Source organism: Vigna unguiculata, chromosome 7 (genome assembly GCF_037176805.1).
Source record: "Vigna unguiculata cultivar grain cowpea cultivar isolate G323 ecotype 2 chromosome 7, ASM3717680v1, whole genome shotgun sequence".
Taxonomy (NCBI): Eukaryota; Viridiplantae; Streptophyta; class Magnoliopsida; order Fabales; family Fabaceae; genus Vigna; species Vigna unguiculata.
The window spans coordinates 41,676,212-41,691,872 of NC_140798.1; the positions used below are offsets into that span (position 1 = coordinate 41,676,212).

Sequence of the window (15,661 nt, forward strand, 5' to 3'; positions counted from 1 at the left end):
TAAGGTATTGTGGATAAAAAAAATTTGTGGTTAAGATGAATAGATGGTTAATTGATATAATATTGTTAAGGGAAAGGCATTTGAATAACAAGTGAGTGAACAAGCCCTATGACAGAAAAGAACACAACAACTGACGTTAGCCATGACGACATCGTATGGCATTCTTCATATAAATGCAGTAACGTCTTGACGCTAATCTCGTTCATATAAGTAGATGCACTTTCTTTCCCTGCAACCTTCATTCTTCAACACTTTCACTCACTTCCACTGTTACCACTGCAAGCTTCTTCATCTTTGTTTTTTCTTCTTCGCATATCCTACCTTTTGTTTTTTCTCCATAACCTCATTCTTCTCGTCATCATATGCATGCGAACCCTGTCTTCACCAAACAACTCTTTCACAACAAGAACAAGAAACAAAAACATGTGTTTTTTTTCCTTTTTTCTTGTTATTTAAGTTGTCCATTGCGGTATTCTGAGAGACGCGTTCAAAAGGAAAATACGTTTGCGTGTGGCATTCAGCCACCGATGAGTTCAGGTTTCGCACGATACACTGCATAGGTTTGTCTTTTTCCTCATTCCTTTTATTCATTCTGTTTTATTATCATTAAATTGAATCAGCCGCTTTCGTTGGTCTATTTTAAATATTCCTTTCGTTTTGCTATTTCTTTTTATATATTATCGTAGCAATACTTCAACGTTCGGTCATTCGCTTTCAGAAATCAGCAGAACAGAAGGTGTTTTTTTATTGTGTTATTTTTTCCCCATGTTTTCTTGCTGAAATGAAGTTGTTTTTATTTGATACATCAGTATCAGTGTGCTATACAAAAGAATAAACGATCAAGAGAGCGAAATAGGAAATAACGTGACAAGTGGTGGAGAAAAAAAAAATGGTGCAGAAGATGGCGAAAGGGAAATCAAACGTACGGACAGAATTAGAGTTTAATTTTAATTAATCGCGGGCCTAAACCAAGCAGAAAAAAAGCCAAATTTTATAAATAATCAAGAACAGTTCAACCAAACCTCTTCACCCTGTCGAGGGCCTCTTAGAACTTGAACCAGCCCAGATGCGCCATACATGAAACTGGAACAAAATGAAGATGTATAGAAAACATGCATATTATTTACTAATATACTTATTGATTAGTAAATATGAAACTCAAATGCTATCATTCACTATTAAGCAATAACCAAATAAATAGCTGACAAAATTGAAGATACCTCACCACCAAAAATGCAGATTAATTGTACTCTTTTGTAGTGACGTTTGTGAGTCTTGTTAAACAACGTGTTCTATTTCTTAATTACTGACGTTGACATAATGTTTACCCCGTAAGAGAGTGTAATTGGAAAGAGAGTGTTTGAAAATAAGTTAAGAATACTCTTTCACTTCAGAAAGCAAAAAGCAAACTCGGGTTAGGCGTGTATGGTTCACCATTGTCATATCTTCTACTTGTTGTTGATGATAAGTGATGACTGCATGTGCACATTTGTTTGCCCATGTTCATTTCTCTGTAGACTAAGCCTTGATCTAACTGGCAGGGGAAAATTATTTATATCTTTTTTTTCTCTCTTAAAAGTCAACTTAGCCAGAGACACGCTCTCAAATATGTCCCTTTGGCTAAAGCTTGTTACTAAAATATTCATGGTTTTTAGTTTCAAATTCTTAGGATAATGATTTTCTCTACAAAGGCATGATTATATTCTTCTTTGTTTCTTTCCAGAGAAGTCAAGGAAATGACGGTTTTTTGGAGTGTGTTTTGTGGGGAATCTGGTTGTTCGGAGGCGGGAAGAATGCCTTGCAGTTATGACTTTAGACTTCTCACCGATCCTTCTACTTGTGTCCACCATTTGTTGATCTCTTGCTTTGATGTGTTATTACTCATGATGCTTGTCTTCATCATGATCCAGAAGTCAGCATTAAAACCATCTCGGGGTATAATACAGGTGCAAAGATATTCATATTTGCAGACAGTTTCTTCCATAGTCAATGGTGTTATTGGGTTGGTGCAGTTGTTCTTAGGCATTTGGGTTTTAGAGGAAAAGTTGAGGAAAACCCAAACTGTGTTGCCTTTTGATTGGTGGTTTCTAGAAATCTTTCACGGATTAACGTGGTTGTTAGTGAGTTTAATGTTAACTCTCAAGTTGAAACAACTTCCAAGAAGGTGGTCGAGGCTTTACTCTATTCTCATCTTCTTGATTTCTGGTATTTTCTGTGCGTCATCATTGTTTTATGCAATTAGTAGCAGAAAACTATCCCTTATGATAGCTTCAGATATTCTATCTTTTCCGGGAGCAATATTATTGTTATTATGCACATATAAGGAATCCAGCTATGGAGACGCTAACAGAGAATCTGATGAAAGTCTTTATGCCCTCTTGAATGGCCAGTCTAGTGAAAAAGAATCTATTACATATGTAACACCATTTGCCAAAGCGGGATTCTTCAATAAAATGTCATTTTGGTGGTTAAATCCATTGATGAAAATGGGTAAAGAGAAAGCACTTCAGGATGAAGACATTCCAGGGTTACGGGAGGAGGATCGAGCAGAAACTCGTTATTTTCTATTTCTGGACCAACTGAACAGAGAAAAACAAAAGGATCCATCCTCGCAACCATCAGTTTTGAGGATAATACTTTTATGCCACTGGAGAGAAATTTTAGCATCAGGACTCTTTGCATTGCTCAAGGTACTTTCATTGTCTTCAGGACCTCTTCTTCTGAATTCTTTCATATTGGTTGCTGAGGGTAATGAGAGTTTCAAATATGAAGGTTTTGTGTTGGCAATATCACTTTTCCTTACAAAATCCATCGAATCCCTTTCTCAAAGGCAATGGTATTTCCGCTGCAGACTTATTGGTCTGAAAGTTAGGTCACTGCTAACTGCAGCCATTTATAGAAAGCAATTGAGGTTATCCAATTCTGCTAGATTGATGCACTCTGGTGGTGAGATAATGAATTATGTCACTGTGGATGCTTATAGAATTGGTGAGTTTCCCTATTGGTTTCACCAGACTTGGACAACTAGCCTTCAACTATGCATCTCATTAGTAATTCTTTTTCGTGCTGTTGGGCTGGCAACAATTGCCTCCTTGGTGGTGATAGTAATCACTGTTCTTTGCAATACTCCACTCGCAAAGTTACAACACAAGTTTCAGAGCAAGCTTATGGTCGCACAAGATAAGAGATTGAAGGCTTATTCTGAGGCTCTTGTGAATATGAAGGTGTTGAAGTTGTATGCATGGGAAACCAAGTTTAGAAATGCTATAGAGAGATTAAGGAATGAGGAGCTCAAATGGTTGTATGCAGTGCAATTAAGAAAGGCGTACAACACCTTTCTCTTCTGGTCCAGCCCTGTTCTGATCTCTGCTGCTTCCTTTGGTGCATGTTACTTTCTTAATGTTCCTCTGCATGCAAATAATGTTTTCACTTTTGTGGCTACTCTGCGCCTTGTTCAGGATCCAATCAGAACCATTCCTGATGTTATTGGGGTGGTCATTCAGGCAAAAGTTGCGTTTACTAGGATTGTAAAATTTCTGGAGGCACCTGAACTGCAGAGTGCAAATGCCACAAAAAGGTGTCTCGATGACAACATGAAGGGTTCAATAACAATCAAGTCTGCGAACTTTTCATGCGAAGATAATGTATCAGAGCCAACACTGAGAAACATAAATTTGGAGGTTAGACCAGGGCAAAAGGTGGCTATTTGTGGAGAGGTTGGCTCAGGCAAATCAACTCTCTTAGCAGCGATTCTCAGAGAAGTTTCTATGACTCAAGGAGAAGTAAGATTATGTTCCTTTTTGTCTATTAGATGAGATTTTCATTTGAGTAGTAATATTAGATTGATTTGATTAATAGGTACCTGATTTTGTTTTTTGGTTTTATAGCTTGAAGTGTATGGCAAGTTTGCCTATGTTTCTCAAACAGCATGGATACAATCAGGTACAGTACGTGAGAATATATTGTTTGGGGCAGACATGGATGCTGAAAAATATCAAGTAACACTTCATAGGTCTTCACTGTTGAAGGACCTTGAGTTGTTTCCCTATGGCGATCTCACTGAAATAGGAGAGAGAGGAGTTAACCTGAGTGGAGGTCAGAAGCAGCGAATTCAACTTGCACGTGCACTATATAAGAATGCTGATATATATCTCTTGGATGACCCATTCAGTGCAGTTGATGCACATACTGCAACAAATTTGTTCAACGTAATGAAAATTTCTCTTCATCCAGTACTACATTTGTTATGCTATGTCTTGCTGTTATTAACTTTTCACTGATAAATGGCTTTTCATCTGGACAGGAATACATCATTGAAGGACTTGCTGGAAAAACAGTCTTGCTCGTGACTCATCAAGTTGACTTCCTTCCAGCATTTGATTGTGTTTTGGTAATTTCTTCCATCAAGAAGCACTAGTAATGTCGTTTTTTTGTTTCCTTTTTTTGCATATAATTAATGGTTCTGTAATTACTCTTTTTTTCTACAGTTGATGTCAGATGGGGAAATTATAGAAGCTGCTCCGTATAACCATTTGTTGAGCTCAAGCCAAGAATTTCAGAACCTTGTGAATGCCCACAAAGAGACTGCTGGTTCTGACCGGCTTGTGGATGTCACATCTTCCCAGAAACATTCAAATAGTTCTAGAGATATTAGAAAAACATCTATGGAGAAACATCATGAAGCATCAAAAGGTGATCAGTTGATTAAGAAAGAAGAGAGAGAAAAAGGAGACCATGGTTTCAAACCGTATATACAGTATCTGAATCAGAGCAAAGGATATATATTATTCTCTTTGGCTGCTGTTTCTCAGCTAACGTTTGTGATTGGCCAAATATTACAAAACTCATGGATGGCAGCTAGTGTTGACAACCCTGAAGTCAGCTCTTTGAAATTGATTGTGGTTTACTTGTTGATTGGAGTTATTTCATCAACATTCTTGTTGATCAGAAGTCTTGCTACAGTGGCTTTGGGCCTTCAATCGTCAAAGTCATTATTTTTACAGCTACTGAACTCCCTTTTTCGTGCTCCCATGTCATTTTATGACTCCACTCCTTTAGGACGGATACTAACTAGGGTAAGCATATTAAACATTTTTTTTTTCTTTCCCTTTACAATGTAATGCAATGCATGGAAGCACTGATATTTTTGTCTGTTATTTCCTTGTTTAGGTCTCCTCAGATCTCAACATTGTGGACCTTGATGTTGCATTCGGCTTTTTGTTTGCTGTGGCAGCTACTTCAAATTGTTATGCTAATCTTACAGTTTTAGCAGTTGTTACTTGGCAAGTCTTGTTTGTCTCAATCCCAATGATTTATTTTGCAATCCGCTTGCAGGTGATGAACGAATCCTTCTTTGGATTACATTACATGGATAACTTGACATGAGATGATAATGACACAAATACACTTCATCCCTACATTTTTAGATAATGCAGGTTTTCGAAACCTATCTTCCATGTAGAAAATTTTTAATTTTTGGGAAGTATCTGATTTAATCAAGATTTGACTTATAAAATAAGGAAACTTGTTTACCACAAAGAAAATTCACAGTATGGAGGCTCTTTTATCTTTTCCTCTTTTAATGACTTTGTAACAATTTCTCATAGATTTAAACACTCTTATTGCAAAGTAAACATACTTATTAACCTAAATATTTCTTTTATACAGAAATATTACTTTGCTTCTGCGAAAGAACTGATGCGGTTGAATGGCACCACAAAATCCTTTGTAGCTAACCATCTTGCTGAATCTGTTGCTGGAGCTGTGACAATAAGGGCTTTTGAGGAGGAAGATCGTTTTTTTAAGAAAAATCTTGATCTAATTGATGTCAATGCTAGTCCTTACTTCCACAGTTTTGCAGCAAATGAGTGGTTGATTCAACGATTAGAAACAGTCAGTGCTGTTGTTCTTGCATCTGCTGCACTTTGCATGGTCGTACTTCCACCTGGAAGTTTCTCCTCTGGTGAGACTTTTTCCATTATTACTTTTGGAAAGCTAAATGTTGTGTTATTCGTGCAATGATGTTTTTCATCATAAGCTGGGTCCAATGCAAGTATTATAATTTCAACTTATGATGTTATTTCAGGATTTATTGGCATGGCTCTCTCTTATGGCCTTTCACTTAACGTCTCATTGGTATTTTCAATTCAAAATCAATGCAATGTAGCGAACTATATAATATCAGTGGAGAGGCTAAATCAGTATATGCATATACCAAGTGAGGCACCAGAAGTTATAGAAGGAAATCGTCCTCCTGCGAATTGGCCAGTTGCTGGTCGAGTACAGATAAATGAATTGCAGGTATTCATTACTTTTTCAAAACATGTTGCTTAAAAATGGGATTGAACCCGTGACCCGAAGCTCCTAATTTGCTTCTTGGTATCAAAATAGATACGTTACAGGCCTGATGCACCACTAGTACTGCGTGGAATCACATGCACGTTTGAAGGAGGGCACAAAATTGGTATTGTTGGCAGAACAGGCAGTGGAAAATCCACTCTCATAGGTGCTCTTTTCCGTCTGGTAGAACCTGCTGGTGGACAAATAGTTGTTGATGGCATAGACATCGGTTCTATTGGTCTTCATGACTTGAGGTCACGCTTTGCTATCATACCTCAAGATCCTACCCTTTTTAATGGCACTGTCAGATACAATTTGGACCCCTTATCTCAACACTCTGATCAAGAGATATGGGAGGTAATCACATTCATGCTTTCTAATTTTTCAGTATTTTGTAGTGTCTTTTATGTCTTTTTATCTCTACTTTGTTTGTATGTGTGGACTGATTTTAGCTTCAATGTGAAGGTTCTTGGGAAGTGTCAGTTACAAGAGGCTGTTCAAGAGAAAGAAGAGGGATTAGGATTAGACTCTTCAGGTACACTTGATGTTTTGTTGCTTGCTACAACTCTGCTCTGACAAATTGTTCCGTGAGTATTAATGAGTAGTGGCAAATTGTTGTACAGTTGTTGAAGCTGGAGCAAACTGGAGCATGGGACAGCGACAACTATTTTGTTTAGGACGTGCTCTTCTACGCAGAAGTCGCATATTGGTGCTTGATGAAGCAACTGCATCAATTGATAATGCAACTGATTTGATTTTGCAGAAAACCATTCGAACCGAGTTTGCAGATTGTACAGTTATCACGGTAGCTCACAGGATCCCAACTGTGATGGATTGCACCAAGGTTCTTGCCATTAGTGATGGTATGTTGCGCTTCCAAAATAATCTATAATTCTGATGATGTAAGTTTTGAAATAATTGATCATGCGTTGGAAAGGTTAATGTTTATGACTATGTTTTTTTTTTTTTCAGGAAAACTGGTGGAGTATGATGAGCCAATGAAGTTGATAAAGAGAGAAGGATCACTGTTTGGGAATCTTGTCAAAGAATATTGGTCTCATTTTCAGTCTGCAGAATCTCAATGAGACTGGCTGAACAAGATTTTTGGAATAGCTGCCATGTCTTTTTTTCTGTAACATTGACAAGTCAAGAAAGTGTATTTAGATTAGAAGTAGGATGGAAAATGCATTGTATTTGGACAAACTAAGAAAATAGTGCAAAGCTATTTCGTCAGTTGTTGTTTACAATGTGTCGTTTAATTGGAAAAATTGTTGGATGTTGTCAGAAGCACCGGTATTTCTATCAATTTTAGCCATCTCTCTACCAAGTCTTCTTTCCAGGAATAAAATTTTGAAAATATATTTTGCTAGCACATTCTCAATTTTGTAACTTAACCTATTTTATGTCTGGGTTAAATATGTTTTTGGTCCTTCAAGTTTCAGCGAAATTTGGAATTAGTCTCTCATCAAAACTTTTGACCAATTTAGTCCTTCATCTTTCAAAATGCGTAAATTTAGTCCTTTTAACCAAATTTTGTTAAGTTTATTTGACATTTCAAACACATTTCATGATAGTATTTAAATTATTTACATTGTTTGACACATTTTTGCTTCAATATTAACTTAAATACTATCATGAAATGCGCTTGAAACATCAGATAAACTTAACAAAAATTGGTTAAAAAGACTAAATTCACACATTTTGAAAGATGAAGGACTAAATTGATATAAAATTTTGATGAGGGACTAATTCCAAAATTCACTGAAACTTGAGGGAGCAAAAACATATTTAACCCTTTATCTCTACGTAGAAATGACTTTTCATTTTGATTAAGAAATTTGTTTTTCAATGATTAAGAAAAATGTTTAAAATCTTTATTAAGACTATGTTTTTTTGAGGAGATGTTCTTTTCATCCTTTTATTTTTGAAGACATTAGAAGGTGATGGATACAAAATTACCATTTTATCCTCGTTATATTTATTTTTTTACCTCTTTTATCCTCGTCATTTTTTTACACTTGTTTAAATTAATTTGTATGTTTACATTAATTTTACAAATTATTTTAATCTATTTAATATATCAAAAACTATTTGTATGTTTAATTTTGTAATTTGTCCATAAATTTATCTTTTAATCTTAAATTATTTTGTTAATAAATTTTTCAATAAAATTTTGTTTTCAATTATTTGTTAATCATTTAATGAAATATTAAAAAAATATTTTTTATTTATTCTAGTCTTTCAATTTTGATATGTTTTTTTCTACGCTCCATGAGAAAATATTATTTACTTTAAAATTTTTAAATTACTTAATTTATTAATATTTATCAATTTTAACTTTTTAACAAATAAATATATGTAATTTTAGTTTTAATTTATTAATAAAAATAAATAAAATTTTATTATTAATAAACATCTAAAAATCTAAAAATTAAAAAATATATAAGCAATATATAATTTATAAAATTTGAAAAAAAGAAAAATAAAATCAAAAAATCTTACCTATATTATTAACAAACATAATCAAATTAAAAAATATGTTCATATCAAATAAACAAAAAAATTTATATTTCAAAGACTTAAAAACAAAAAATATATATAACATAAATAAATTATTTTTCATGTAAACATTAAATTGATAAATGTCAAATTTAATTTCATACCAAATAAATTTGATTATTCATTTTTTTATAAATATATTTTTATTATTTCACACAATTAATATAAATTAAATAAATTATTCTAAATGATTTATATAGCATTTTATATTACTTTTAACATTAGGGATATTTTGGTAATCTCAATTTTTTATCTATTAATTTTTTTTAATATATCACATCACTCAATTTAATCGCAAATTTTCACCAATTTTACTTTCTAATCTACTCTAAATTACCTCATAATCCCTTAAAAAGAACAACATCAATTTCATCATCTAATCCTTCCCATCTCTTCTTCTTCCTGTCCTTTTAATCATTCCTTTGAAAAGAACAAAGCCTACAACTCATATGGTGAAATCATATTTTTTAATCACTTGACTGTCGGGTTGCTTTAAGACATAATGAATTATTTTTAATCCTTCCCATCTCTATTAGGTTTGAATTTTGGGTTCATTCTATTTTTGTTTGAAAATCTTAATTACATCATCAATTATTTTTTTAGTTTCCTTTTAAACATGTGTTGCAATTTGTGGTTTCCGTTAGGATAAATATCATGTGAAAAGTTAACTATTTTTTTAAAACTATACAATTTAATCTTCTTTAAATTAAAATCAAATTTAACTTTTATATAAATATTATAATAATATTTTTAACAAGATTAAATTTATATATATTTTTTACTCTATTTAAATTTTGTTTTAAAATTTTAAATAAAATATATTTATTTTAAATTGTTATGAAGTTGTTTTAAAATTTTATATTTGAATTTATAAAATTATTATTTTTAAACCAATCCTAACATTTGTATAGAAATTATTTATGTATAAATATTTGAAATAAAATTTAAATTAAGTTCAATGTAAAATATAAATTTAAATATACTTAATCTTGTTAAAAATAATTTCAATAAAGATATCATCATAACATTTTTATATAAAAGTTGAATTTGTTCTCGATCTGGAAAGAGATGAAATTGATAGTTAAAAAAAATGAGACTAAATTAAGCAAAATAACAAATATAGAGACAAAATCAAGATTTTTCACATAATATTTGTCCCAACATGTGACTTTGTCATTACTAATCTACATAACATGATCTCTAATTTGATACATGACAATTTAAAAAAATAAAATAAAATAAAATAAAAATAAAAAACTTGACGTAAGGCATTAGTTAATGTTGCTAGTACTATATTAACAAAAATAACTAAATTGCAACATACTTTAAAAAATAGGATCAAATTAAAATTAAAAAAATTTGGTGATCTAATTAATATTAAAAAAAAACTAACCAAGGATTTAAACATTTTTTTTTTATTTAGAGAAGTTTGCTCAGAAGTTATTTTAACATAATTTCTTTGTATGAAAATAGAAATAAAGACAGATTTTGACTTTAATATAGTACTTGTTTGGAAAGATTTACCATTCACATTAATCAAAAAGGAATGATTGTAGGATTTGGAGGATTATGCTCTTTTCTTTTTCATCTATGATGATTCATGGGAAAAGACTTCTATAATCTCGACTCATTTCTACTTTTAAAATTATAATTATAATAATAATAATTATATCTTAAATTTTTAAAATATTTACCAAAAGAACTTTTTCGATAGGTAAATGTATTGTATTTTATTATTATTTTTATTAAAATAATTTTGTTTATAATTTATTCATTTAAATCTTTTTTATAAAATAAATTTAACTCATCTCAATGTAATTTTAGTATTTTCAACAGTCTTATTTTTCTTTTAATTTAACTTAATTTTTTAATATATCATATTAATCAAATAACTCACCCAATTTCATAAACTTTAGTTATAAATTCATTCATTTTCACTTTCAAATCTTTAAAAAAAAAAATAACACTAACTTTTACCCTTTAATTCACTAAAATATATCATCACCCTCTCTCTCCAAATTAATCTTGACAAGTAAACAAATTAAGAAGGGTTAAATATGTTTTTGGTCCCTCAAGTTTTAGTGAATTTTGGAATTAGTCCCTCATCAAAACTTTATACCAATTTAGTCCTTCATCTTTCAAAATGCATGAATTTAGTCCTTTTAACCAAATTTTGTTAAGTTTATCTGATGTTTCAAGCGCATTTCATGATAGTATTTAAGTTAACATTGAAGCAAAAATGTGTCAAACAATGTAAATAATTTAAATACTATCATGAAATGCGCTTGAAACGTCAGATAAACTTAACAAAATTTGGTTAAAAAGACTAAATTCACACTTTTTGAAAGATGAAGGACTAAATTAGTCAAAAATTTTGATGAGGGACTAATTTCAAATTTTGCTAAAACTTGAAGGACCAAAAACATATTTAACCCAATTAAGAATTACTTTAACTTATTATTCTAAAGCATAGCATGCTTTTTCACGTGTCTGGTGTCCAACATTGACGCCAAACGAGAATTTAGGAATTCGAAAACGGGCGTTGACCAGTGATAGTTATCATATCATATTCCCCAATCTCATCATACTGAGAGCACTTGCAGACATTATGGACTGCATTTTATTATTAATTTCACATTTCAGACATTACCTTATTCCTTTACTCAAATTAATCCACAAAATCCTATTCATATCGGATTTCTTCCTTAATATATTACACCAATCACTATCTAATCCAAATATTCAACGTAACATTTCTTCCTTCTACACTGTATATCCATTAACTATATATCTTATAATATTTATATCTATAAGAGTAATAATCATTTCATATTAATTTAATTTAAATTATTTTTTATTTTATCAACTTCAATTTAAGAATCAATCCTTTTTAACTAGCTTTTAGTCAAATTTATATTTATTTCAACAAATGTTGCTATACGAATAAAATGTTTCTTGATTCGAATTAATACGAAGACTAACTGAATAATAACTCGTATGCATCAGAAAGATACTTTTCTAATAGTTTAACTTTATATACCGATATTTTAATAGTTTTAATTAATTAATTCTATATTTTTTAAATAATTATTATATAAGAGTTAACAGTTTTTAATTACGTAGCATTCCATAATTGGACAATTTTGTAAAATAACGTTTACACTATAAATATATTCCGGTAAACTTTTAATCTTTAAAATATTTCACTTCATAAAAATACAATTCAATTAAAATACATTAATCAGTGTATAAATTACACTTTTATTAATTAACTATAATGTTTAATTAATGACTAATTTTAATAACAAAAAATAATTATTTTTTATAGTAATGAATTTAGATACTAATTATAAATAAAAATTATTGATAATTAAAATAATTTCTAAATTGGTTCTTTAAATTTTTTATGGTAGTGGATTGATTTTTGGATTGATCACTAATATTAACTATCAGGTTTTAATTAAAAAAAAAATTACTTTAAATTTGTATCTAAATTGGTCATTAATAACACAAATTTTGTGATTAATTTTTTATTTTTTTTGGTATAAAATACCTTTGTAATTAATGTTAATAATCAATTAACTATAGTGACCAAATTAAAAAATAACTTAAAAACTATTTTAATTACTAATTAATTATCAAAAATTTTCAATTTATAAATTGATATCTCATTATAATATCTAATTATTTTACATCTTTAAAATTTGTTCATTAATTAGACATTTTATATATAGTTTGTCATATTGACTTTGATATATTTAAAATATTTTTCTTTCTAAAAAGAATGTAAAGTTTGTAGACAATGTACTAAACACAAGTCTCTAAAAGGTTTAGCAATAAAAACATGTTTATTTATTTATTGATGGATAAATATTTGCACAAGTTTTCTACATATCTTAGAAACAGGAATTGGTCAGAATTAGAATGTCACGCTTGCATTAATGCTTATTCAGCTGACTTTTGCTGTGATAATCTGTTCAAAGGTTTTGGCACTTTACGTAATCGAGTCTATTACTGTTTCTTTTACCGAATATATAGTATTTAATAGAAATAAGATAAATTTATAAGTAAAATGGTATTAAAATCATTATTAATTTATTATTTGTTAAATATATAATGTCATCTAAATATATTAAAAATTCTAAAATTGGTATATAATGAGTACCAATACACTTCATCCTTTTTATATGTAATAGAATAATTTACAAATATAACACAGTAACAAACACCAACCTTTTTCTGATTTTCAATAGTTAGCCCTTGTCGTAGTTTTGACTTTTGATTGATCTGGTTCATAAACATAGATAAACATAAACACTGATAATGATAATGATAGTGGAAACTATACTAAAGACCCCACAAATTATTCGAGAGATAATGCAGTTGTTCAAAATTAAAGGTCTTTGACCTTTTCCCGAAGAAAATGACATCTCCAGAGTCAACACCCTAATTCAAATCTTCAAACTTCAAAGCTGTGAAAAGGCAGAGCTATTGGCTCTATAAGTATCAAAGGTGCAAGGAACCCTTCACAACACGCCAAAGGGTAGAAAACAGAAGCTAAACCCAACTTTACAAAAATGGTGAAGACCAAAATTTCTCTTCTCCTTCCTCTCCTCTTCTTCACTCTCGTCGGAACCTCTCATGCCGGCGGCATAGCCATCTACTGGGGCCAAAACGGCAACGAGGGAACGCTTTCCGAAGCATGTGACACAGGGAGATACACCCACGTCAACATAGCTTTCCTCAACAAATTCGGCAATGGCCAAACCCCAGAAATGAACCTGGCTGGTCACTGCAACCCCGCAACCAATTCCTGCACAAAGTTCAGCGCTCAAATCAAGTACTGCCAAAGCAAAAACATCAAGGTCTTGCTTTCCATAGGTGGTGGCATTGGAACCTACACTTTGGCTTCCGTTGAGGATGCAAGGAACGTTTCAACCTTCCTTTGGAACACTTTCTTGGGAGGCCACTCATCAACAAGACCACTAGGTGATGCTGTGTTAGATGGCATAGATTTCGACATAGAACAAGGCTCAACGCAAAACTATGACCACCTTGCACGTTTCCTCAAGGCGTATAGTAAGAAAGGGAAGAAGAGGGTATACCTAGGTGCTGCCCCTCAGTGTCCAATTCCCGATAGGTTTTTGGGCACTGCCCTAGACACGGGCCTATTTGACTTTGTTTGGGTTCAGTTCTACAACAACCCTCCATGTCAGTACGCTGATGGCAACGTCACCAACCTTCTGAATTCTTGGAAGCGTTGGACTAGTACAGTACCTGCTGGGAAGATATTCCTAGGGTTGCCGGCGGCTCCGGCAGCCGCTGGCAGCGGTTTCGTCCCGGCCGATGTGTTGACCTCTAAAATCCTGCCGGTGATTAAGAAGTCACGAAAATATGGTGGGGTGATGCTGTGGTCAAGATTCTTTGATGTTCAGAACGGGTATAGTGCTTCAATTATTGGCAGCGTGTGAAGTTGTAATTCAGCGGTGAATTTTTTATGTCCAAGTTGTGATTTGAAAAAGTAGTAGCTATGAGAAAAAGAATAATGTTGTACTTTTTGTGGAATTGTTTATGGTTATCTAAATTGTAGGCGCATGTTATGTTGACCTTAGCCTTCTCTTGAATCATACTTCAACTATATTTCTGTTGACGTGAAAGAGTTTCGATTTTTAGTTGAAAACAAGCATGGGAGAGATTAAGAAAGATTAAGAAATTCTGACTTTCCATTTCCAGTGTTTATATGTGGGAAGTTCCACATCCATCCAAAATAAAATCAATTTATAGTAAACACAGCAAATTTCATTGATGAGGTTAAATTAAATTTAAAATTCACTGCTTAATACAAAGATCTATCTATAATATAATATAATATGTGGGAGATTTTTTGACATGATAAAAGTAATTAATTAATAGGAGGCTTTTAATCACCTCGTTGACTTTTCTGTTTGAAGTGCAAGATGAATAGAATCAATTTTTTTTTTTCTAATTGGGAAAGATTTATGTATTCAGAAGTCTGATGAGTCGTTCCCCAACTGAGCACGAAAGGGTAATTTTTTTGTTAGAACTAATAACTTTTTGTAACAGATAATTATTTTTCACCTTTTACATTTACTAAAAGATCATTTTTCTACTTTTACATTTTGAAAACTAGTTTGAACGTAAATTCAAAACATTCAGTTAAGTAATTATATTTTTCTTAATATTTTTTATAAACTGTACCTGAGAGAAGATAGTTTTACGAAGGGACTACTGCTCTGTTTACGGGTGGTGACGAAAAAAACCATGAAGATGAGAAATTTATGGAAAAATGTTCTTTTTGTTAGAAAAATTAATAATTTTTTGTACTAATTATTTTATTTATTATTTTATAAGAAAAGATTTGAAAAAAAAAATAAAAAACACTTATTATTATTGTGCGCACTGATTCCACTTTGGTGGTCGATTACTTGTCCTGTACAACAAGAAGCCATGGCAGTAAGCCGGGACAACATAGAAGTGATAACCTTGTTAACATTGCTCACCATGTGTTTGTTTCAGGGCCACACAAAAGTAAAAAATACATATAGGAATTAAAAATATATTTTTATGAACATTAGTATGGCCCACCAATGCAATCATTCTGCTCGAGGATATATCCCACATGCACATATGCACCATTTCAACCTTTTTTCTTAATATATAAATTATAAAACTTTGATTTATCCATTATAATATATTTGATTTGAATTTTATATTTATTTTGAATTATGAGAGCCTATAATTA

General features: G+C 31.5%; 2 protein-coding genes across 2 annotated transcripts; both read left to right on the forward strand.

Moving 5' to 3' along the window:
* Positions 1–215: 215 nt before the first annotated feature.
* Positions 216–7,626, forward strand: LOC114190941 (ABC transporter C family member 10-like). The gene is made up of 12 exons (XM_028080029.2): positions 216–560; positions 1,724–3,782; positions 3,888–4,208; positions 4,304–4,390; positions 4,488–5,075; positions 5,170–5,334; positions 5,668–5,962; positions 6,086–6,300; positions 6,391–6,696; positions 6,805–6,874; positions 6,963–7,202; positions 7,312–7,626. The coding sequence occupies exons 2-12, from the start codon at positions 1,737–1,739 to the stop codon at positions 7,422–7,424; spliced, it is 4,446 nt and encodes a 1,481-aa protein (XP_027935830.1). The 5' UTR covers positions 216–560; positions 1,724–1,736; the 3' UTR covers positions 7,425–7,626.
* A 5,786-nt stretch (positions 7,627–13,412) lies between these two features.
* LOC114190031 (hevamine-A) lies at positions 13,413–14,504 on the forward strand. Its single transcript, XM_028078780.2, has one exon. It carries the CDS (start codon positions 13,476–13,478, stop codon positions 14,367–14,369), a length of 894 nt encoding a protein of 297 aa, XP_027934581.1. The 5' UTR covers positions 13,413–13,475; the 3' UTR covers positions 14,370–14,504.
* Positions 14,505–15,661: the final 1,157 nt, after the last annotated feature.

What these genes read in the sequence shown, in the direction of transcription:
- LOC114190941 (XM_028080029.2), top strand. Translation starts at nt 1,737, where the DNA reads ATGACGGTTTTTTGGAGTGTGTTTTGTGGGGAATCTGGTTGTTCGGAG. An exon ending in ATTTTGCAATCCGCTTGCAG is followed by an intron (nt 5,335 to 5,667) that starts GTGATGAACGAA and finishes TCTTTTATACAG; the next exon opens with AAATATTACTTTGCTTCTGC. An exon ending in GGTTCTTGCCATTAGTGATG is followed by an intron (nt 7,203 to 7,311) that starts GTATGTTGCGCT and finishes TTTTTTTTTCAG; the next exon opens with GAAAACTGGTGGAGTATGAT.
- LOC114190031 (XM_028078780.2), top strand. Translation starts at nt 13,476, where the DNA reads ATGGTGAAGACCAAAATTTCTCTTCTCCTTCCTCTCCTCTTCTTCACT.